At 38.9% G+C, this 23,853-nt stretch overlaps 1 protein-coding gene across 4 annotated transcripts in view; it reads left to right on the top strand.

Annotated features, from left to right (window-relative positions):
* pitpnm3 (PITPNM family member 3) overlaps positions 1 to 23,853 on the top strand; it is a 99,713-nt gene that overhangs the window by 19,214 nt on the left and 56,646 nt on the right. For 3 of the 4 annotated variants that reach the window (XM_040008938.1, XM_040008935.1, XM_040008936.1), the window contains exons 2-3: positions 5,231 to 5,326; positions 18,792 to 18,902. In XM_040008938.1, coding sequence (XP_039864872.1) covers positions 5,231 to 5,326; positions 18,792 to 18,902 — 207 coding nt within the window. The remainder of the gene's footprint in view (positions 1 to 5,230; positions 5,327 to 18,791; positions 18,903 to 23,853) is intronic. The other variant, XM_040008937.1, reaches the window with a different exon arrangement.

Genomic DNA, 23,853 nt, shown 5'->3' with positions numbered 1-23,853 from the left:
GAACTTTAAGAAATTAGTATAGCCACTACAGTGACCATCAAAACGGTGAAAAAATATTGCCGTAAACAGTTTATTTTGCGACACCACGAAACAAACGATAGCGTAAAATGAAACGATGGACGTTTTTATATCGTCATCCGATATATATCGTTATATCGAACAGCCCTATCAACAATACAGTAACATACAATAAGAATACACAGTAAATAAATCCAGAGCATCCATCCCATACTTGCCCTGACACCACATGAACGTCACAGACAAATATCAAACACTGCAGAAAAGGATAAATATACCAATCTTCCCCATCATCTTTTATAACTGCAGATGGCAGGGAATGCAGGGGTTGCAGGGATTGTTGAAAGAAAAAGCACCTTTCAAAGGTACTGCTTGTGTGATTGTGCAGTATTTCCCCTTTTTGAATCAGAACCACGGGCTACAATGTGAATGCCAGCATTAGTAGTTCTGCTCTCATAATCATTTAGGCATAAATCTATAATCTCTTGTCCAGGATGTAAGCCAAACACCTAAATTAGGAGGATAAAATTGCTCTAATACATCCTTTTTGCACACAAATAAAAATAATGTCTTCATTATTATTTCTTCCATTGAGTGTGACCCTGTTGATATAGTTAGAACTAATGCAGCTCAAATGAACAACCAAATGCATTCCAAATCCTGTACCAGGCAAAGATGAATACACCAGAGATTGTCCTCCATCTCATCTTGTATTTCGTGCTGTGTTTTGATGTCTGTGCCACTGCCAGAAGTTAGTCTGACACAATACATAAAATATAAATGAGAGGGTGGGCAAGTGGGCTACCACAAGCAGGCATGCCAGCTGTCTGTTGTTTCACAGCACTGTACTGCTGACTCACTTACAGAATAATAGAATAATGTGCGCTTTGTCTGCTGTACTTACCTGTCTTCTGGTCAAGGCTTTGCTGAGCATTTTAAATGTATTTATAGCTCCTGTTTCCATTTTGTTAAAGTGGGTGGAGGAATATTTCCAATTTCAAAGAGAGAAGTGTTTTCCTGGAAATAGCAATCATCTTGGTGTTTGGTGCAGTAATTGCTTATTTGTCTGTGAGCAGAGAATTATATTTTGGCTAGATTGCCTTGCTCTGTGTACGTTGGGCTCCCTGACCGGTTGTTGACACAAATTAGTACTCAGGGATGGTATATAAGGGATTCCTGTGTAATGTGCTGGAAAAATGCAGTTTTGGCTGGGGGTGATGCTGCTGGTCTGAATGTTGATGCACAATAAATGCTCACTCAAGGACTGGACTAATCCACGCTTGAGCCTGCTCAATCATTCTCCATTGCAGAGAAAAGGGAAAAGGCTGCGTTGTGGTTCAGGGATCCCATAGTCCCTTGAGGACAATTTGCTGATAGAGAAAGTTGCTGCTAAGTCAAAGGTTGAAGAGCAAACTTCACCCTAATCCTTATTTATTAGGCCTGTTGATTATGTCATCATCCTTTATGGGAGAAAAGCAAGGTTACTGAGTCATCTATCCATGTTATTCCTTATGCCATAATCATAGAGCTACCTCACAGCAGTCCAGTGTGAGTAAAGATCCAGCCTAGATGTGACGTAATATGAAGCTATACGATCCGAGCCTGTGTGGCTTCATATTACAACAAGAAATCATAAGTTCTTCCTAGCCAGGCTTATACTATAGTCACACGATGCAAAACAGTGGTTTGAGACCAACGCATAATCAAAACGATTGCAATGGTGCAATAAATTGCAGTCTTGTTGCCTTTGAAATCATTGCTTGAAAGATCCTGTGACTGCTCACATTCAGGAGCCGTCTTCATTTTTGCTACGTCAAAACAACAATTAAATGGCATCAAGATGAAGTCAGTCTACTATCAGTCTGCTGTTACTTTGCAATTGGGGTCAAGCTGGCAAATAAATTTGTGATAATGGAGCAATTAACTGTGATAAATTAGTGAAAATTGCAATTCTGTTGCTGTCTGTTATAAATCTTTTGTTGAACCTGAACCTCATAGATTTGAAACAGAAATTCAGAAATTACTCAGCAAATAGTGATGTAGTAGCTGGAGGATGATAATTTAAAAGCTAAATGGCTAAATGGGTGTTTGCTGGAATATAACTAGGTTACAACCAGCTGGCAACCAGCTTGGTTGCTTGTTTGCATTTATAATAGATGGTGGTTGTTTGCAAACCTTCACAAATCGCTCTGAGAGTGATTGCAGTCAATCTGATACAGACTGCAATGTTTTGGAGACAGATTCCATCAGAGGGCCTGTTCAGCTGCCTTGCAATCTTGCACAACTACTTGAAATTGGTTGCTGAATGCCAAAAACTTCCATGCAATCATTGGGCAAATGATGCCTTCCTGTTTTTTACCCTAGTGTGACTGAGCCATTATACACCTCTGAGGTTTTTAATATATACAAATGTTACAACTATTAAGTTAGCTAATGCTGTGTTAGCATTGCATTGCATTCTGCAGATTCACACATATGGAAAGAGCTGGAACAGTCAAATGCTATAGCTTAATACAATTTTAGCTTTTCAGTAGGGATCTGTAAACTTATGTTTAGTCATTACATCTATGAATTACAGTAGATTAGATAATTTTTATTGTACTATTTGGTTCTTCCTCCCTGGTATCGGCTATAAATTGTAAATAAACTCTCTCGTCACCTATTGTGTGAGCAGACATGCACCTGTGCCAGCATGCCTCTGCTCTTTGCCTGTTCCAGGCAAGTAGATTGATACATTACAGTAGATCGATATCACTAAATATCCTCAGTGCACAATTGAATTGGCAGAACTTGTATGGAAATGTAGTCAGATTCAGTCTTTCTGTCTTTGCTAAATATTTAGGATTTGCATGATTTCTATGATTGGTGGTATAATTTAGCAATTTTCATCACATATGCTGCTGTGCAACAAGTCTTTTTGCTTTCAAGGTGCAAGACATAAAGTGTTCTTAAGCAATAGCTCTCTAGGCTTTCTAAAGGCTGGCTGGTTGGCTGTTTTTTTTAATTTTTTTTAATTAATTAATTTGTTTTCACTCGTTTTCAGTCAAGTGTAGATACCTAACCATTTTTTAGATAAAATATTTTTTGTTTGTTAAGCCACTTAACCTTGATTTGTGAATCATTCAAACATAAATGTTCTGTCTACACATAACAGACAGCTTGACAAAGAATCAGTTTTAGTTACCTTTAAGCACTGTTACTAGGTCCCATCTTAAAACATATAATTTGTTCTGATTTTGTTAGCTGAATCTATGAAAACTGCCAAAGATAGCATCATTTAACAGACATAAATAGTATTTTTGCACTAGCTAACACCTGAAAACCTGGCATATCTCAGCATGCTGTGCCAGTGTGTCCTTAAAGAATTTGAAGAACTTGGACAAGTGGAGGATAGAAGAAGTGGTAGGCTTTTAAAAAAACAGCTGAGTAACAGTATCTGAAAGTCATGCACAAAGTCATGCAAAAAAAAAGAAAGATAAAACTGAAAATCCAGCAACGACCTGACACACAACCTGAGACATGCAATCTTGCAATCTCAATCTGCAGTTGACTCTTCACTGAAGCCTCAATAGAAATGGTCTCAGTGAAAGAGTCACTGTGAAGAAGCCGTTCTTAAGTAAGAGAAACAGGGAGAAAAAGCTAAGGTATGCCAAATTACACAAAAACTGGAGCAAAAATCAATGGCAATATAGTGATGAGTCCAATTCTGGAATATCTGATTCAAACAATCATCAATATTTATGAAGGAAATCAAGAGAGAGGTACAACAGTGAGTGTTTATAGCCACCTGTAAAACACGGTGGAGGCCCTGTCATGGTTTGGTGCTGCGTTTCTGACAGTGGTGTTGGGGATGATGCGAAGATTGATGAAATTATGAACGCAGAAAATAAAGTAAAATTTTGATCCACGATGCAGTACCGTTTGGAAAGCATTTGATTATCAATGGCTTTATTTTTCCACGGGTCAATGATGGTAAACGCAGTGCTAACGAGGTAAAAGCCTCTATGGGGAAAAAAACAGAGTGGAGCACTGACAGTCATGGACTGTCTCCTAGAATGCCTCCTAGAGCACTAACCACAATATTATTGAAGCAGTGTGAGACTATCTTGAGAGAGAATGGAGCAAAAGGCAGGCAAGAAGAGCGTTGCATGTCCTCGAGAACTGCTCCTAAGGACTACTTAAAGAAATTACAGGAAAGCTTGCTAGAGAGAGTTCAGAGTGTGTTGAAGTAAAGGTGGTCATACAGAATATTGACTTTCAATTAATATTGTGCAAACTCTTCCTGTTGCCTTATAAGCTGTATTTTTACACATCGCTTTAAACAATTACAAATTTGTAGTGTAAACTTACACGTGTAGGTTTGCAATGAAGGACATAATTCACAATAATTCATAAATAATTCATAATTTCCCTGAAGGGACCTCCCCAAGGGATTAATAAAGTTCTATTCTATTCTGTTCTATTCTAAAAGTTATACTGCCCAGTGAATTCTTGCACATTGAAGGAGATGCGAAAATGTTGCTTTAAGATTAAACCAGGTGGAGTCAAGAAGGAAATGTGGTTCATTACCAGTACATCATCACAATGCAGCAGAGGTCAGAGGAATCTTTCTTTGAGCTTTATCACATTGCTGTCCCAAGGAGAAAAACAGTAAATAAACATCATCTGAACTTTGGTACAGGCCTTTTGAACTTCACTTGAGATCCAGCGCATTCAGTGGAGTTGACATTGTGTTTTCTCAGTTTTGACCCACTGTGTTTCAGACTACTGCTACTTCAGTGAATTTTAAGAAATCATTTTGCTGTTCTTGGCTGTTTGCAGTGGTTTTATGTGTGGATACTTGAGAGTAAACATTGTGAACAAATGGAAAAAGGCTTAAGTTTTTTTGTTGTTGTCCCTGTTCTTGTATCAGAAGGTCATGAAAAACACTGCCTGGCTGTCTTGCTGAGACACTTGTGGGCTGCGACAGTGCTCAAAGGAAAGTCCAATTGGGTCTTTTCACCTGCTGTGACACTTGAAAGGCCAAGCACTCCCACCTGGGGCTTTCACACTTGTTTTTCTCTCCAAATCTTTAGAGGTGTCAACCAACGTAAAGAAAAGGAAAAAATACAAATATGTTTGAGTTGTCTGTCCTTGTCTTTCTTCATTTACTGCATTATGTTGACCGACTCTAAAAGCAGAATTTTCACCATTCTTTTTTTTGGATTCACAGGTTCGTCAAGAAAACACAGCGCCACTCATTGGTGCCTGCAGAATATTGCACAAGAATCAGTCGACAGCTCCGATGAGGAGTTCTTTGACGCCAGAGGTTAGTAAGAAATTGCATGTCCTCATCTCCTCGTGCCTTCATCTTGTAGTTTTTGGACTTTCCAACATTATTAGTGAACGAAATAACCCAAACTTATTATCAGCATTTCAAAAAACCTCTATACTTGTTTTCCTTGCTGCCCTTTTCACTGAAGGAGCTGAAGAAAATGTATTCTGTAGGCATTATGATAGATAAATTATTCATTACTGAAAGGTTCCAGGTATGTTTAGGCTTCAAGGAAGCATTAAAAATAGCAGTAACACTATTTTAAAAAGGCATCTGTGCTGGCAAGGACAAGTAACAAAAAACCGCAACTCTTGCTGGACAAAATGACACATCCTCGTTTAGTATTTAGGGAAAAGAGGCCAAAAGGAGCTGGGTGCAGCTGCTAGCAACAAATACAAGATGATTTGTCAGCATAATGTGGGTGCAAGGCAGACAAACAAAGTAAGGAACAAATCTGAAAAACATACGGAATTATACAAAGAACCACGAATAACAATGAATAACAAATTTCAAATGATTGCAGAGTTGTCTGTTTCTGTTTCATCAAACAAACACTACACAGACAGCTTCGATTGGTGGTGCAGGTATTTTTCAGTGTCTTCTCTCAATGATGAAAACTTGCTTAAAAGAGCCAATAATCACTAATCTCAACAATTAAGAATCTGGGATATCATACAAGATTGAATTCCAACTACAGAATAATAAATCAAATAATAAAACTAGACAAATGTAACAGGTTGTGACAAAGGTTAATTAGCTCCTTGTATTTCAAAGCAGGAGGTCCGTATTGTGTATTTATGATTGCTGTAGTGACCGGACTTGATATAGATGACAAATGAAGTCTGTCACTCTTAATTGTTGTCCACTTTCCTGCTGAAGATCCTTTTAAATCCATTTAGATGTCAGCTTGACCATAAATAGACACACTTGAGAACATGCCGGACTGCTAGCCTTTTCACGGTCCCAGTGGGAGTTAATCAGCGAATAAGTACAACACTTATCGCTCCAATTATCCACTCCAAGTGCTTATCCCCAAAGAGTCTGATGGTAGAGACACTTCTGAATTATGGTTTTAGTAGTGTAACATGTTCTTATTTTACATTAGGTCGGTGAATATCCAGCAGTGTGTTTAGAGTTTTGGGTGTTTAGTGTTCTTTTGTATGAGATGAAAACATGATAAAAATGTGCCTCTGGGGTATCAGATAAAAAGTGCTGCACTCATTTCTATTTTTGCATTTAAGGGAAAATGTAAGTCACATGTTCGGTGTGGAGGAACTTTATATAACAGTCTTGTCCTTAACTTTTGCTTTTATCGATGCCATTTTCCCTTCCATTTTCATTCAGTTTTGTTTGATTTTCCTTGCCTCCCCTCTCCCGCGTAGTCTCTTTGCCAAAAAAAAGGCACGTTTACAACTCATAATCTTAGAAAACATTAAATATTTATCCTTATCACAGCTGTTGCAGAGCAGAGCTGTGCATTGCACTGCATTTTATGAGGCCGGCATCGAGGCGCCTATCAGTGGCGAGGAATCACTGGGGGATAAGATAGCACACATGCCTTATATGTGAGCCGATGTACCTCATCACCCTCACACTATCTGCAGCATGGAATTCCACTCTCAGCCAAGAAATATCCCACATGGCTGTGAAGCGGAGAGAAACGGAGATGTCCCTTATGTCCCTTTGATTAAATATTGGTGGTTAATGGGGAAAGAAGCTGCAATTATCTTGATGATATTTTCTTTGTGTTTATGTATTTCTTGTTAATTAGTTCAAATGAACATTTTGGCACTGTTGGAAAATGTGCTTATTTGCCTACTAGCTGTGAAGCTTCATAGTTAGAGTATGGACTTGATATTGGAATCTGTCATGGTCCTGGGCCATGTTGGCCCAGTATTCTTAGTTTTCATGTATTTTTGTATTTTGTTCCTTATTTACGCCATGCTTCCTGGGTTGCTCTGTTACTTTGTTCCTTATGTGTTTTCCCCTTGTGACTCTTACCCCCTGTGTGCCCCTCTGTGTATCTGTGAGCCCTCGTCTCTCCTTGTGTTTTATTCCATGTTTTCCCCAGCCCGTTATGTCTGTGTTCTCCCCGTGCTCTCTCTCCTCCTGTCTGAACCTCTGTGTACTTCCTGTTTTACTTTGACAGTCTCCCGTCAGTGTTGCATTTACTCCTGCCGTGTCTTGTTATGATTATCAGTGTCACCTGTGTTCCCCGTGTGTTCCCACTTCCCTCGTTAACCCTATGTGTATTTATGTCTGCGTCTCCCTCAGTTCGGTGTCGCGTTCTCCCTCATCCATGGCCGTGCGTTTCTCTGTGTGTTACGTTATAGTTTCCCGCTTTAATTTGTATGGTTCTGCTCTCCAGCAATAAAGCTGTGAATTTTGAGTTCATTCCTGCCTCTGTGAGTTTGCGATTGGGTCCTCATCCAGCCTGCACACAGCCGAATCATGACAGAATCAGTCTTTACACCTTAAATAGGATTGGCGGACCTCTAGTATGATTGCGGAGGTCATCTATCATCCTAATTCTGTGAGAACCTGCCATGCCTCTAATTTGTAAAGTAAAAATTCTACTATAGGTTTCCAACCAGAGAAGTCCTATGTTGTTGGGAGATGCAAAGAGAAAGACTGCAGAGAATATTCAAAAATGATGATCCGCTGAGGCAACGCCTGAAGGGAGCAGCTGAAAAAGAAGACTCCCTGTGTTACCGTTAGTCCCCTGTGATTTCAGCTTTTTTTTTAAAGCACACTTTTTTCTGCCTCTTTGCTGCACGATGAATAAGTTGTATGCTGTCTATTAAAAATTAAAAGTTATACAGTGCCGTTTCAAGAGGATATATATTGCTGCATAACCTGGAGACCAATTTACAGAGAGAGCTCAGTGCATGGTAGCATGCGTTTCAACAGGCTCAGCAGTCATTGTGTGCAGCCTATTGATGGTTATGCAAATAGCAACCAGAGATGTCAGTTATTACGTTGTTTGGTAATAACTGACATGTTTCACAGTTAGAGGGTAATTTCTAAATGACACGATGTCCTTCCTTGTAATAATCCCATGTCAAGATGATTTAGGTTGTTAATTAACCTTTTTCCTAATTTCCTGCCTGTATACCCACCAAAGCTAACTTGCTATAATCTGTAGCTTCAGACATAAACTGCTGTGGAACATCTGTCTCCTCAAAGCAGTCAAGATAGCTGAAACACTGATCAAGGAGGATGCTATTGTTTTCCAGTCATGAATTTTGCATTTTATAGAGAATCTGTAACATCAAAGTTTCCATATCCATCTGTTGTGAGGTGAAAACCGTGTTGCTTCTTTGTAGAGTGGCCTGAATTTGTATTCAAGACACCTTTTCACAAAGCACCATTCAGTTTTGGTCCTGTCTTTTATTTCAGGCCATTTCGTCCATCTCTAGTTGGCTTATTGCTTGTTTGTTTGGTCTGTGGAGAGCAAACATATCACATCTCATTTTGTCATCTCTCACCGAGCACACCATCGGAAGGACTTGAGGCAGGCCAGTGTTTTTGAAGTATTAGGTTGTGAAAACCCTGGATTATCCTTTCAAGTTGGATGAAAGCAAGACTGTTTCATTCTGCAAAGAAGGCTCTTAAGAATGAGCACAAGTGAAAGAGGATATACAGCGTAGCACAGAGAGGGGAGCATATTCTAACTGAATTAATTTTTTCCTTGTGGTCTGTCTGTGACTTGATAGCCTGAGCTCCGGGGAGAAGTGGAGCTGTGTCCTGCAGCAAAGACAACAGAGCAAGTTATTCTAAACATAAACATGTGCTTAAAATGAAAGATGCCTTCCTTAAAAGGGAAACCAGACCAAGGTCATAAAAGGTTGTTGAAATTATGACCCGCTGCAGCTGCTTGCTAACTGCAGGCCTCTGAGTGTTGGTTGTGTATAACTTGACTCTTTTTTTCCTGCAGGCAGAGGGGATATATGGTTTTCTCACGAAAAGTAATTTAAAAGTTAGAAAAGTTGAGAGAGAAACTGAAAGAATTGGATTCCAAATGAAAGCATGATTGAGTGGTTAGTTTGTCATATTATAGGCCCACCACTCAAACCATCACAATAAGCTTGGGGGAGTTTTATTTAGGCTGTTATGATGAATGCCTTCATCTGCACTGCGTTACCCAGTGGACAGAGGAAAAAAAACATGAAAATGTATGAAGATTGTCAGAGCATTTCCCCAGATTTCTGCTAAAAAGATGAGCCCAGGCTGCCTCTATTATCACTTTGGGTTTGTGTGTGTGTGTGTGTGGGGGGGGGTATTGTTTTAAACAGTTTTTTAAACCATTTCCTTGATTATGAGCTGTATCTATACAGATGGTTTTGTATATACAATACATTCTCTGGATCTTCCTGGAAAGGAAATGATGCATCTCTAGGGCTCTTGCCCACACTGCACATGGCATTTTAAGCTGAGTATTCAGAAGTGGCTACACTGTATTCCAGAGCTTTCACTTCATCTAAGCTTTTGAGACCCATCAATATAATTGGTTGGTCACAGCATGCATCTATTACAAGTTGATCAAAGACTGCTTGTAAAGAGTTTGCGAAAAAGAAAAGATGAAAATGCATACATAAGCGGAGGACACAAGGGTTTGACATTTGTGAGGTTTTTCATCTGTCATCCAGCAGATTGGTTTTGCAGCATTAGTTTAGGGCATCACTTTTGGGGGTTCACAATAATATGGTGACAGTATACTGTATAGGAAATATGACTTTATGTATTGGCCCCTCATTTCTAGCATAATGTAGCAGGTTAAGATTCCTGTAGTGCCCCATTAAATGAGACTTGAGAGGCCGGTTGCAGCATTCCTATTAAATAATGTGCTTGTATTTTCTGTTCTGCCTGATGAATGAAAACAGGACGGTATTCTATCAGTAGTACAAACAGTAGCTTATTTGAACAAATTGACAACTTCCATGTTTCATCTCAAGTATGAGTGTTTTATAGTTAGTTATCAGAACAAAGCAAATAAATAAAACTATATTATTCTGATGTTCAAATTCATTCTAAAAGATCTTTAAATATTACAGCTTTCACTAGACTAGAATTCTCTAACCAGATATTAACCAATAATAAATACCAGCCAAATAATTACCATATAATTATCATACAATTTCTAATTTCATATAATTTCTAATTAACAGAACATTTCATACATATTACTGAAGCTGGGTCTCATCTGTTACTGCTAATCACATATGTGCTTTGTACAGCAAAAAAGACGTGTTTTTAGCCACAGCGCCTCACATTCTTTGCCTCAAATCTCATCCTGCTGATGTGCCTCTTTTCACACAATCCTCTTCTTTGTCATTTCTCTGATTTTCATTGCTGCTCTTTCACAGATTTTTCGTTTTTTCAGAAACAGATTCTTCCCTAAAAATCCATCAAAGTTTAATATTTGCAAAAAAATTCAAATAAACCCTAAGGTATATTTGTGATTCATTGTTTAGTGTGATGAAAATTACTTTAACTGCAGCATTAGAGTACAAATCTGAGCAAGCACTAGACTCCAGATTATTTTTCTTGATAGTTTTTTGCAAGAAAAAAAAAATTGAATAAGACCTAACAAATGACAGTGTAAATCATATTGTTAAACAGGGAAGCAGACATGAAATTCATCAACGTCTGTGATGAGAACTGACGCTGTGAGCTTTATTTTTTTGTTACTGATGTTGTTGCGTGTCAGCCAGTGTTTGTGTGACATGGTGTGGAGGCAACACAGCTGTTTGCTGGATGCTTGATGCTGTCATCTCTGTTGATTAACTCCCCTGACTCCTTTGTGCACAGCTGCCCCTTAGCAAAGCCCCCACGCACCCCAGCACGCAAACACACAATCGTTAGAGGCTTCTGGAGCTGGCCTACAGTGATGACAAAAACAGAAGTGAAACACACACTGGGGGTCACAGAGTTTCCCAGGCTGACGTGCAGACACCCACAAAGATCCGGTGAAGATGCTGAGCGGATTCATGAACGTCCACCTCATGCTCTGGAGTCTGCTTCATCAATGAGCATAAAATATTAATTTTCCACCAGAGGCAGGTAAACCTCAAGTTTACCTCCAATTCAAATCCAGAAAGCTCTCCAGTGAAAGGAGATTACAAGACATTCGAAGCTTATCCTCAGAGAAGACAAGGAAAATCCAAACCACTCTGCTTAGGGGGAGTTTTACCGATTCATTTCAAGAGGATACTTTCAAATTGTTAAATTATTTGAAGCTCTGCCTGCAGTGAAGAAACCACATGCAGAAACATGATGGGACATCATTAGTTTGAGCAAGCCAATAGAATAAAGGCTTTTTCTTTGAGTTATTACTCTTAGAAAAAGATTGCGTTGCTGAATAAGTTGTGCAAACCTAAACATTGCAATTCTAATTAAAATTGCTTAGTAAGACTAAACATAGTCCAGTTTTATTCGATAACTGGCCTGTTTTGGGTTGAGGGTAACAGTTTAAGAGACAATGCTGCGATTCTTCTTGGCTCTTTTGTTTCCAAATGAAAATGCAGTGCAGAAAAGCTGCAGTTAATGGCATTTCTCATCACCAATCCCCAACAATAAAATACATTTGGGGTGTTAAATGGAATGAAACATGATTAAGGTTTCCTGCATCACAGAGTGGTTTGTGCTGTGTCATGTCATAGACGTAAATGTAGAAATGCAGTCTGTTTCTCTGCAACGTGAAGTGTTGTTTTTGTATTACCAACAACAGCAGTGTGTGTAAATGTATGAGAATTGCTTTCATTTCCTCTTTTTACACCATCTGTAGTAGTAAAATTGAAAAGTTTTGTCTCTCTCAATCCTACACCTCCACTTCAGCCTCTCACCCCTTCAGCACCACGTCATTAGTATTTTTAAAATGAATGCAAGCAGACAAAAACAATGAAAACAATTAATAAGTAAAAGCAAAATTTCTATTGCGGTTAATGACCGGAAGTGTCAGCTGTGGTACCGTTAAATTCCTGATGAGCTATAACAGTTCTTTAGGTCAAAACTGTTTGATTTCCTCCTCTTTGTCCTCCTCGCTGTGAGACATGCCGGACTGTTTTGATTTAGATGATATCACAATTACCACATTTACATTTTATCACATTTACATTTGCTTGTTAGAATACATAATACAGACCTTGGCATATAAATACATCTCGACTTTTGTTTAAGGATCTTGCATTCAAAAGCAATTGAGTTGCATACACAATGAGGAGAAGTCAGTTATTTTTTAGTTTATTTAGTTTTCCTTTTTCACATCAGGACTATTTTTGCCGTCTGGCTGCTTAGGCGAATGCCAACTCGATTGTTTATTGATGTGAGCTGTTAACAAATTTGCTGTGTGTTAATCCTGATTTGTTATTTGCGACATTAATTTAAATAGCGAGAGGACTGAGCCTGACAGGATATTAAAACATATGACTGTTTTGGTTGTAAATTGGGTTTTAATGCAAGTCAGACTTGCATTACTATGTTGTTGTGTACTCCCTGAACTATATTTGGTTAAAATCTAATTTGATTGTGAGTGGATATGCTTCAAACCAGGGCTCTTTTGCACAGTCTTTGTACATTTGTAGTGGCATTTAATAACATCTGGTCAAAGTCTGGCTCAAGCAGACTGTTTGGAGTGCGGAGGACCCGAATGCAGACACGCAAAAACAAAACTTGATTCTAACCGAAAACGCGTAGTTTATTATGGCTGATTGAGCAGTACAAAAATAAAAAGGCGGAAATAATTTTGAGCAAAAACAATAACCTAAACTGGGGAAAACTAGAAAGAAAACATGAAACATCTTAACCATGGAAAAACATGGTGAGGAGAAAATAAACATGAAAAAACCTTAAGCGTGACTACTTGGCTTGAATACATGAATACCCGAAGACCTGGAAACATGGCATGACATGGCAGGATAGCAAACGATTGGATGAGGAATGAATGAAAACACACAGACTAAATGCACACAGGAGGTGATCAGGGGAAGTGGAAACACATGGGGAAACAGGTGATTAGAATAAACATAATGCCGCCACAGGGGAAGTGAAACTACACACATGGGACACCAGACCTTTTCAAAATAAAACAGAAAACATAATAGAAGGCAGACATGGCACGAGCTTGACAACATAGGACACGAAGACAAGAAACATGACAGGTTAAGACAAGCAGACTCAACATGATGAACCGACAAGGGAGACTTAAACATAGGGGGTGACGACACAGAGGGAGTCTAATAAACAAAGAACTATAACTGAGCGACCGAGGAGATTAAGATGACTAAATGAATTTAAAAAATAAGCCATAAACATCAGAATATATTAAAACTCAAAGCGCTGGGTCAAACATCCCAGGATCGTGACACATCCTCTATTAATAGAGATAATAAACAGTGTAGTAATCGAGTAGTTATCTTTAGTTTGGTTTAGGGCCCTCCAGGGCTTATGTGATGATTACTTGTCCAAAGAAAAAGACAAAGTTCTATTATAAAACTGTAAGTTTTGGACATTTGCTTATATGCAGCAACCAACATAGTATGTCAGTCACTAAAAATTACAGGGCCCCTGCAGGAGCTACACCTACTTCCTCCTCTTATACTGCCCCCCCTCCCCCACCCCACAGTTTGTGGTGTGAAGAAGAAGAACAGATTCATCATCAAAGTAATGGTGAGTGCTTATATTGATCATGCAGCTTCAGGGTCACTGCAGTCAGCATTTTGGGGCAGCAGTGACAAGGCTGCTAAATTCTGAAAAGGTTATATCACATAATTAATCAAAATTGATTTCTAATGTCAGATTAAATGTCCACCGCTGGCGACCCCAGTTGCTATGGTGAAGGGCTGAATGGTGATATGGCTGCATGGGAGAGATGTTTTCATGTATTGCCAAGCTCTACACTTCGCTAGTTGTGAACAAGCTGAGGAGCTCATTAGTGTAGCTGACTGTACAATTGCAGTCAGGTCCATTGAAATTTGGACAATGAAATTTGGACATTTTCTTTTGTAATTTTGCCTCTGTACATCACCACAAGGGATTTTAAACCCAGCAATCAAGATGTGATTGAAGTGCAGACTTTCAGCTGTAATTCAAGGGTTTTAACAAAATTATTGCAGGAATTACAGCTATTTGAACGCCACACGTTCAGAGGGACTTGAAGAACAATTCAAGAACATCCGGCTTCTTTGCTTTCAGAAACTCTGGAGTTGCTTTTGCCGCATGCTTGGGTCGTCATGCATTTGTACTTTGAAGCGCTGTCCAATCGGTTTTCCAGCATTTAGCTGAATCTGAGCAGAGAATCTGTACATGTCACAATTCATTCTGCTACTTCTATCAGGAGACCGATCATCAATAAACGTTAATGACCCAGTTCCACTGGCAGCTGTACATGCCATAGCTATGCCACCATTCTTTTTTTCAGCTTTATTTAAAAAGGTACAGTGATAGGAAAGCAGAGGGAGAGAAAGAGGGGAAGATATGTGGTAAAAGGTCGTGGGTCAGATTCGAACCCAGGCCAGCTGCTCTCAGCTATGCAAGATATGATTACCTGCTTATCCCATCGAGCTAAACTGGCACCCTGCTGGCCCCATGTTATCAGATAATGCAGCATGCTTCTCTCTTTCTCTATACTTTATTCTTCTTGTCTTTCTGATACAAGTTAAAAAGTTAATCTTGGTTTCATTTGCGTGAGGAATTTCTCCAGCGTCGTGCAGGCTCTTTTAGGTGTTCTCTGGCAAATTCAAATCCGGTCTTCCCGTTCATTAATCTAACCAGGGGTTTGCAGCTTGTCATAAACAGTCTGTATTTCCATTCATGCAGGTGTCTCTTGATTGTAGACCTTAATAATGATACCTCTACGAGATTGATCTTGACTTGGTTAGATGTTGTTTTTTTTTTTCTTAATCACAGAAATGGTTATCAGCCACTTTATTTGTCCTCTGTGGATTTGCTGTCTCTCTCAACTCTCTAATCATCTTCACTCTCATCAGCCACTCGTTGGACCTCATACTGAGAGTTCCAGAGAAAAGAATCAAGTTTAACATTTGGAATCGATACTTAGGGACTTTTGATAAAATCAGTTGTTCAAATCACGCAATACTTTTGTCAAACCGTTTGAATTCAAGAAAATCATGTGTAAAGAAAGAGGAAGTCCTGGAGCTCTGGCCTAATGTTTTAAATTTTGTAAAGTTTATAGTTTATCTTTTTGGCTTTTAGGCTGGTTACTTTTATGTTGTGTTGTATTCTGTTTACATCTCAAGTACTGTGTTTATTTCATTGTGATTCAGTTTAAATTATGAGAAACTTTTGTTTCTTGTTAATTCTTTGTCTCTGTTCCTCATTTGTTACTTCCTGTTATATTCTGGGACTCCTTTGTCTCTTGTGCTTTGTATTTGGTTTTATTTCCTCCTTGTCTCATCACCTACATTCTGTTCACCTGTGCATCACATCCATCAGCTGTCCTCACTTTTCCTTATTGTCCTCTTGTGTCATGTCTGTTTTGGCTCAGTGTGTCTTCCCTGTCGTGTTACTGTACATTCCTGTATGGGCTTTGTCATTTGGAATTTGGACTTTTCCACCTGTTTGAATAAAAGTGCATTTGTTGTTTATTGTGTTGTCTGCATTTGGGTCCCTCTCCTACAAACTCATGATAAAATGTCCATCTGCTCTGTATTTATACAGACTCTGACAGAGCAGATAATTCACACATTAAAAGACTTGATTTAAATATTTCTAATATGTCTTCAACAACAAAAAGTCAGATGGCTGATATAACTTTGAAGTACACGATGAAAAACTAAAACCTTCCTCTTCAGGCATAAACTTGTGCCTAAACATCCTTTATACACTTTTTGGCTTTTGTATAACTGATCACATATTTATTGTCTGTATGTGAGCTGCGCGGGATACTTCAGTGCCATCCATCTACAGCAGCCTACTTACCCGACTCATCCTTTTTATACCATTTTGTTGGATAATCCCCGAAGCAATCTTATTTTCGTAGCGAGTCATCGGAAGTTGAATGGACCTAAAATAAAGCCAGAAGTAGTATTTTGGTATTCCTTTCCTGCAACCAACTCATTCTGATGAGACGAAGAAATTGAGAATTGTTAAAACACCGGCGTGGTCAGGGTCAATCGAGGCAGCTTCCACTCTGACAACAACTGACTGCGAGCTGACAGGTTGAGAGATGTTTTTAAATCTCTTTTTTCCCTCCCTCAAGGCTGTCAGCTGCAGTCAAATCTCACACTTCCATTCCTCTTTATGCCCGTTCTTCAAATCCGATTTAGCTGTTCCTTCGTATACTCCAGAAGCCAGAGATGCGGTGGACATAAATGGCTTTACTACCCTCTTGCTTATCAGCACATTTCATTGTGCTCCACCTGATTTCCTGAGCTGGTGTTACTATTTTACTCATTTGCAGATGAAATTGTGTGCAGCTTATTTCTGTGCCATGCTGATTTTAGCTTAAGTGGAGTTTTTTTTTTGTTCATTGTGAATACATTTTGCTTCTCAGAGGAGCCTCTTGGATGAGTATTGTTGCTCTGCTCTCCCTTCCACAGATATTCAGTAACCTGTGTTTTCATGGTTTTGTGTAAAACCCACTTTACATTCTCCCCCTGTCCAAAAACTTGGCCTCTTACATCCTGAAACGCTTTGCTTGGATCAAATATGCGTCTCCTCCTTAGTGCTTTCCCTTTTCTTAGTGCTTGTCTGTGTGTCTGAAACTGCGAGTGTGTTTGTGTGTATGTGTGTGTGTGTGTGTTTCTGCATCATTATATTCATCCCAGTACTGTGTAATTGAAGTGGAAAGAGGGGGCACAGAGGGTGAAAGAATCAGAGCAGATAGCAAAAGACAAAATGTGACCAGCACTCTGGCTGCTGTGTGATCCAGATAGACGGAGCTTGTAGCTCTACGTCAGAGTCTCTCAGGGCTGCCAGCCAAGATGTTAGGGAGAAAAGTCTGTCAGGTAGAGGTGTTTCTTCATGCATGACAGGGCCCATCTCAAACAGTCCTGGATGACAAGCTGTGATGAGTAGAGCCTGTCATTTACTATGACAGTGTGGTGAGTTATGTTTTAAAGAAAGCATACCTAATATAAAACCGATATAATATACCCTTTAAAACATTGCTAACTAGGCAAGAAGCATGATAGAATGCCTGTTTCTCCTAGAATGCCATTAATAAGCTGTTACGCAGGCTACAAGCATCGTAGGTGAAACAGGAAGCTGGATCTGGTAGAACTGTTTTACCATCGCATGCAATTTCTTTTTAAATAAATGTTTGAGCTCAGGTTAGTGGGCCCAAGAGCCCAACGCAAGAATCGGGTCTTAATGGCAAAAAATTGAGATTTACTTTCAACTGGCAGGTTTAAGGTTACAAATGACTCCACAGTGTGCTGGCAGCATATGCAAGCCTGGTCCACAGCAGGCAAGTTGGCTCCCCGCACACCAAAAATAAAACAATCTCGTGACTCATTTTGACTTAACAAATGTTATTGGATCTCGTGGATCACATTTATTTTGCATGAAAAAACAGCATTTGAAAAATATTTTGCATTTTACAGATGCTTATTTTCCAGTTATTGTGTTGATAGTACACATCCCAGTAACATTTTTGTGCTTGGTCCTCCATTCAATAAACAATATCTTATTTTTAAACATGTAATTGCCAAGTTCTCAATAATAAGATAACCTTTTTAAAGCTTAACACCACAAAATATTGTCTTGGGTTTGGTCCAGTGGTGTATTTATTATTTATCTAATGCAGTATCCCTGCCATAGAAACTGTTATGTCCCTAAGTCAAGAGTTAGATTCTAAATTTAGGTTTAAAAATATTCACACTTTCAGCTGCTCTACAATTTATTAACTGACTTTTCCAGGTGTTCAGATCATCTAACAGCTACGTGAAAGATCAATTTGCCCAAACATCATCCAAACCCAATTTAAGACAACACAATAGCTAGTCAATGTGAAAGGTATGTGCTTATCAGACATGTGTGCAGTGCCAAATGTTTTAGACATTAATAAACAATGTCTGTGATTCACTTATGTGGCGATGAAAGGCATAAATAGTTATTTATGCTTTTCTTTTGGTTATTTGCTAAGTTGTTGGCTGACACACACTAAGATGTGTTTGCATTTGGCATAAACATACACTGTTTGGCAAACCAAAATAAAAATGTAAGAGTGTTGACCATTTGCTACAGGTGTAAGGTGGTAGAAGAAGTGCTAAAAGTTTTACATGCGAACATGTGAGATGCCAGGAAGCAACAGAGAAGAAGTCTACTCTGGCAAAATGAGTTGAGCCTTTAATGTTGTTCCACTTTGATCAGTTTAAGCTTCAATAACTTGGAATATTATTGATATGCAGAAAGAAGAACAGGCCTTTGTTTTTGCTGCACTGTCCTTACTTCATTTTGTGTGTGCTTGTGTGTGTGTGTGTGTGTGTGTGTGTCCCAGCAGATGTTATGGAGGGGAAGAGCGCCATTCTGCTGGGGATGAGTCAGTGGAACTCAAATGACCTGGTGGAGCAGATCGAAACGCTGGGACACATGGAGGACCAGTCGCACGGTATTTTCTGCACGCACGCACACGCACGCACGCACGCACGCACACACACACACACACACACACACACAGACATCAGTGCAGTGATGTTTTTACGCTGCTCACACATCCATAGTGAAGGTCCAAATTGCCTGGAATGATAGTGAAAATTTCCCACTGAATGATGATAATAGCGGCCAGATCGTAAATGGACTGTAGCTTGTATTTAAAGCTACATTAAGTCATTTTTGACCACTAAGGGCCAAAAGAAGTGAAAGAACTGCCCTGATTTCATCTTGTTAAGTCATAATGAGTACAGGGTAATATTTTCTAACTTTGAACTGCAGACCCAAAATAGCCCTCAGTGTGTGTTTGCTACCAGGGGGCACGGAGGCCTTTTGCACAGTAAGATATCTTCTTTGAGGCAGTTTTATAACTCTTACAGGTCATCAGATTTCTTGCAATTTATAGTTTTTTGCAGAATAAAATGGTAAATAATTATAATGATGCCAGGTGTCGACCCTTCCATGTATTTGATTTGCCAGCATTACTGTCCACTTGACACTAATAGATACTATGATAGAATAAATGGTTAACACGTATTGGCCTTTGAAGGTTTTGTTCCCAACAATAAATCCTTAGGAAAATATCCATATTTTAAGCAGCTTGACCTTCGTCACCGGGACTTGTGTGCTCTTTTAGTGTCAGACAGGTAGTGCAAACTTTGTTTAACCAGGCTCTTTTGCAGGAAACATCATAAGCATAATTTTAGAGACGTAGAAATCAAATTTCCCTGTGCTGATTCTAGTCACTTTAGTCAAAGCTCAAAGGCTGGCAGTCACTGTATCCAGTCACATAACCAAGTATCAAATCAGTTAAATCACTGAATCAGATTTATTCAGTTCATTAGTGTCTTGCGTTCAGGGCAACATCTCTTATTTGGTCCACTAAAAACTTGCATATAAATGCATTGACACCATTATATTGACAGAGTTTCACGATGATGATTGTTTCTGTAGTTATCATGATTTCTTAATGTGGTTTTAACGAGAAAGTAGAATATTATGAATTACAGATCAGTTGAAAACAGTGGAGGTGGTACTCACAGTTGCTAGTAACAAACAAGAGCTGCTGGTGTTTTGGACAATGGCTATTTGGATTCAATACAGCCAGTTCACATCAAAGATCTGGTGACAAAAGGCAATTTTACACATGAACTTTGGACAATTTCAGGAGAATCAGGCTGGGATGTTTTCTGGAGTTTCCACAACAGAAAATTGACCATTTCAGATGCATTTGCTCTCTGAGAAAGGAGGTGAGAGAGAGACCTGAATGTGCACCAGGCAGCAAACATAAGACTTACTCACCAGCAGTGAATATATCAGGTTAATCTGACATCACATGGACTTTGTAAATAGGGAGCTGGCAGGTTAAACATTGGCTAATGTCCGATCTGGGCACATCTGTCAGGTAAGTCATAGAGAAGTTCAGGGATGCAGAGAATGTGTGAAAATAGCTTAAGCTTTGTTTGTCCTCCACTGTAAATCTAATTTATAACAACAATAAAGAAATGCAGGTTTAAAGCTGGACAGACCTCCAGAGTTCGCATCACTGTATTATTCAATCAATCTGGGAAAACACCAGCTATTGTCTGGTATCTTAAGCCGCTGAGAACAGCAAACAATGTTTAGAGGGCTTTGATGAAGCCAGCGGATGTTTAGACAATGGATAATGTCGATGTCCAGGTCAACACTTGTGTTCCACATGCCAGTCAGTGTTTCTAGTCTTTGTATACATGTGCTTATAATTAAAACAGCTAATAAAAAGCAACTCTTGTCATACAATGGCTGACAAGACAATAGTAGAGATTGTATTTTGAGCAGTGCGTTCTTCTTCTGCTCTCTACATGGACTGCATTAGGATGCACAGACAGAATTGTTCAGTACTGTACCTACAAAATGTCTACAAACAGAAACCAGAGAGCTGTGGGAGCAAATGTGGTATGTGTTGTCCATTGCCTAGACAGTCTACATGATTTTATGCAGGAATATGTTTACAGAGATTATGTTATTACCAGTGACCGCTTCACATTAGTTCTTTGATGCCAGCCTAATATCGGAAAGGGTGATTAACTTAGGTTAAAGCTTCTGCATCAAAACCACTTGAGAAAACAACCTCCTACACAGTCCAAGGCATAATTTAAAGTGGAAGAGACCGGTCAGGCTACCTTGCATGTGGTGTATATTTTGTAATTGATCAGTTAGATAACAAGAATATTTTGAAAGCAGCTAATAAACACAAGGCTGGCAGAGATATGTACTTTGATGCCTGTGGAAAAAAAATCACTGAGCATGAAACATGCATATCTGCGTTCATTCTTTGTGCTCCTCAGTTTGTTTGTGTGCATGCAAAGCATCTGATAAAACACAATTCTTTACAAGCAGCAACGTTCTAATATTTTTTTCAATCTATTCAAGACTGTCGCTAAATTTTAAACAAGACCATGGATGGCTTGATCTCATATATGTCGGATGCTTTGTACTAGGGCTGCTCGATTATGGCAAAAATGATAATCACGATTATTTTCACTGAAATTGAGATCTCGATTATTTGACGATATTTATTTAACAATAACAATGTATTGAATAATGACTTTAAAGATTGTCAAAAAATAATATAAAATAGTGTGCAAATACTGATAACAGTGCAAATGTTTGCAATATAAAAAATAAATGAAAAATGTAAACATCTATGTTTAGTGAACTTTGCAGTGTTGCTCTGTGGTGCAGCTACGACACTGTAGCAAAGTTTACACACTATGTCTACTTGATCCACGTCTGACTCCGCGAACCCATAATGTTTCCACACCACTGAAGTTTTTTTTTACCTCTCTTTTCAACCAAGGGCAGTCACTCTCCTCTCCAAATAACTTCTGCTTAGCTTTCCGAGCTTCCCTCGGGTCCTCTTAATTGTTGTGACACGTGTTCGAAATGCAGAGAGGTGCGCTCGATTTGCCACACGGAGCGGTGCGAGAGTAAAGCACGAGGGAGGGGCTAATAATCGGCTCAGTCATTTTTAATGATCGTTGAAAGCCCAGATCGTAATCGTGATTAAAATTCGATTAATTGAGCAGCCCTATTTTGTACTTTCTTCTTATCAGGCGCATCCTCACAGGAAATAAGAGTTAATGAGGCAGAAAAAAGTACATACAGGAACATTTTTATTACATTTCAATGAGCAGAACTTCCTTTGATTTTAAAGATTTAGCATTTTCTTTCTTTTCTGCTTAGTTTTACGTCTACCCTTCCATTGTGCTTTCACTTCAAGGTCCTCAGGATTAACACAGGAACTGCTGCACTTTTTTTTTTTTGGATCAAAAGACTTTTTCTTGAATTTTTCTTAGTGAATGAGCTTTTTTTTTAATCACAATCGAGAAAATCAATGAACGTCTACATCTACATTCTTTGTGTTTTGAGAAAATAAGAAGATGCTCTCCCAGTACGGAGCAGTATAAATATTTATGAAACAAAGAGTACTGACAGGAGGAACATAATTTTTCAACAGTTTTCATATTATTCAGACCTCAGTACAGACTTCAGATCGAGTGGTTCATCTAACAAATTCTCCCTGTGAGAAATTTATTTGATTACGTTCTTTTGTGAAACTCTCCTGCATGGTTATCTAACCACTGTAATGAATTACATATTGCCCAGAGATTTAACGCTACAGTATTTCTCAGACAAAAAGACAAGTTCAGTGTGTGCCTTCAAAGATCATAAATCAGTTCAGGGATTTATCCACATCAGTGGCTTTTAATAGAACAGAAGGGAATGACTTGAGATGACATTCAGAGGCCTTCAGGTGTAAATTGATGTAAATGTTTTCTAACCTTTTTATAAAAAAAATACTATAATATAGTTATATATTTGAAGGTTAAGTGCGGGAATTTACTTATTAACATGTAATAAAAATAATTTAAGATCCATAGAAAATGTTCATCGGGTTAGCTGTGGGCAAAACACAGTGTAGACATTAATAAAATTTCCTTTGCCGATAGCACACGCTTATTGCATGGCACTTTTTTTTCTTGGTCTTGTTTACTGAGAAATGGACTGGCCCTCTTTGCAAAGGTCATTTCTGAGGTTTGACAAACTGGAGTGGATGCTTTTAATCAGTGCAGTTCAGTGGGGGTGCAGCCTGGTCCTGCAGAGATGAAAGAAGCTGCTCCTGCAGGAAAGCTGTACCCAAGTCGTGTGGTGCTAACTGGAGAATTATATATAAAATGATGTCTTCTTTACAGCCACTCACAGATCAACAGACCTCTTAGTAAACTAGTCATGACACGTGATGAGCTCATTGTAGCAGTACTATTTGGAGTGTCACGGTAGCAGTCTGTTTTCGTTAAAGTAAATGATTTAAGATCTGTCTTATTTGTTAAAGGTTCATATCATTTATTTACCTGTGCCACTGCCATCCATCATTCTCTTTGACTCCTGGCTAAATACGGATCACTGAACCAAGCTCTTGTTCTTTGTGAGAAATTCCTGTATTACTATGAAGATGGGAACTTTAGTGTACTTTAATTAAATTTCCACACATGACTATATACACTCACTGGCCACTTTATGTACCCCGTTCGGTTGCTTGTTGGATAACCGTTTACCTATTGGGTCGAGATCTGTTGACTGTGGAAGCTGTTTGAGTACAATAAACTCATTGTCATGTTCAAGAAACCAGTTTGAGGTGATTTGAGCTTTGTGACATGTCTTATCCTGCTGGAAGCAGCCATCAGAAGATGGACATATCAAAACCACCACTCAGGTAGGCTGTTGCATTTAAACAACGCTGAATTTGTATTAAGGAGCCAAAATTATGGGAAGGAAATGTCCCTCACTCCATTACACCACCACCACGAGCAGCCTAAACCACTGATACAAAGCAGGATGGATCCACATGGATCCAAGTTGTGTTCGTC

This window comes from Simochromis diagramma, unplaced genomic scaffold, assembly GCF_900408965.1.
Source record: "Simochromis diagramma unplaced genomic scaffold, fSimDia1.1 OVJJ01000344.1, whole genome shotgun sequence".
NCBI lineage: Eukaryota > Metazoa > Chordata > Actinopteri > Cichliformes > Cichlidae > Simochromis > Simochromis diagramma.
Note: the sequence above shows the minus strand (reverse complement) of the source record. Positions and strands in the feature narration are given on the sequence as shown.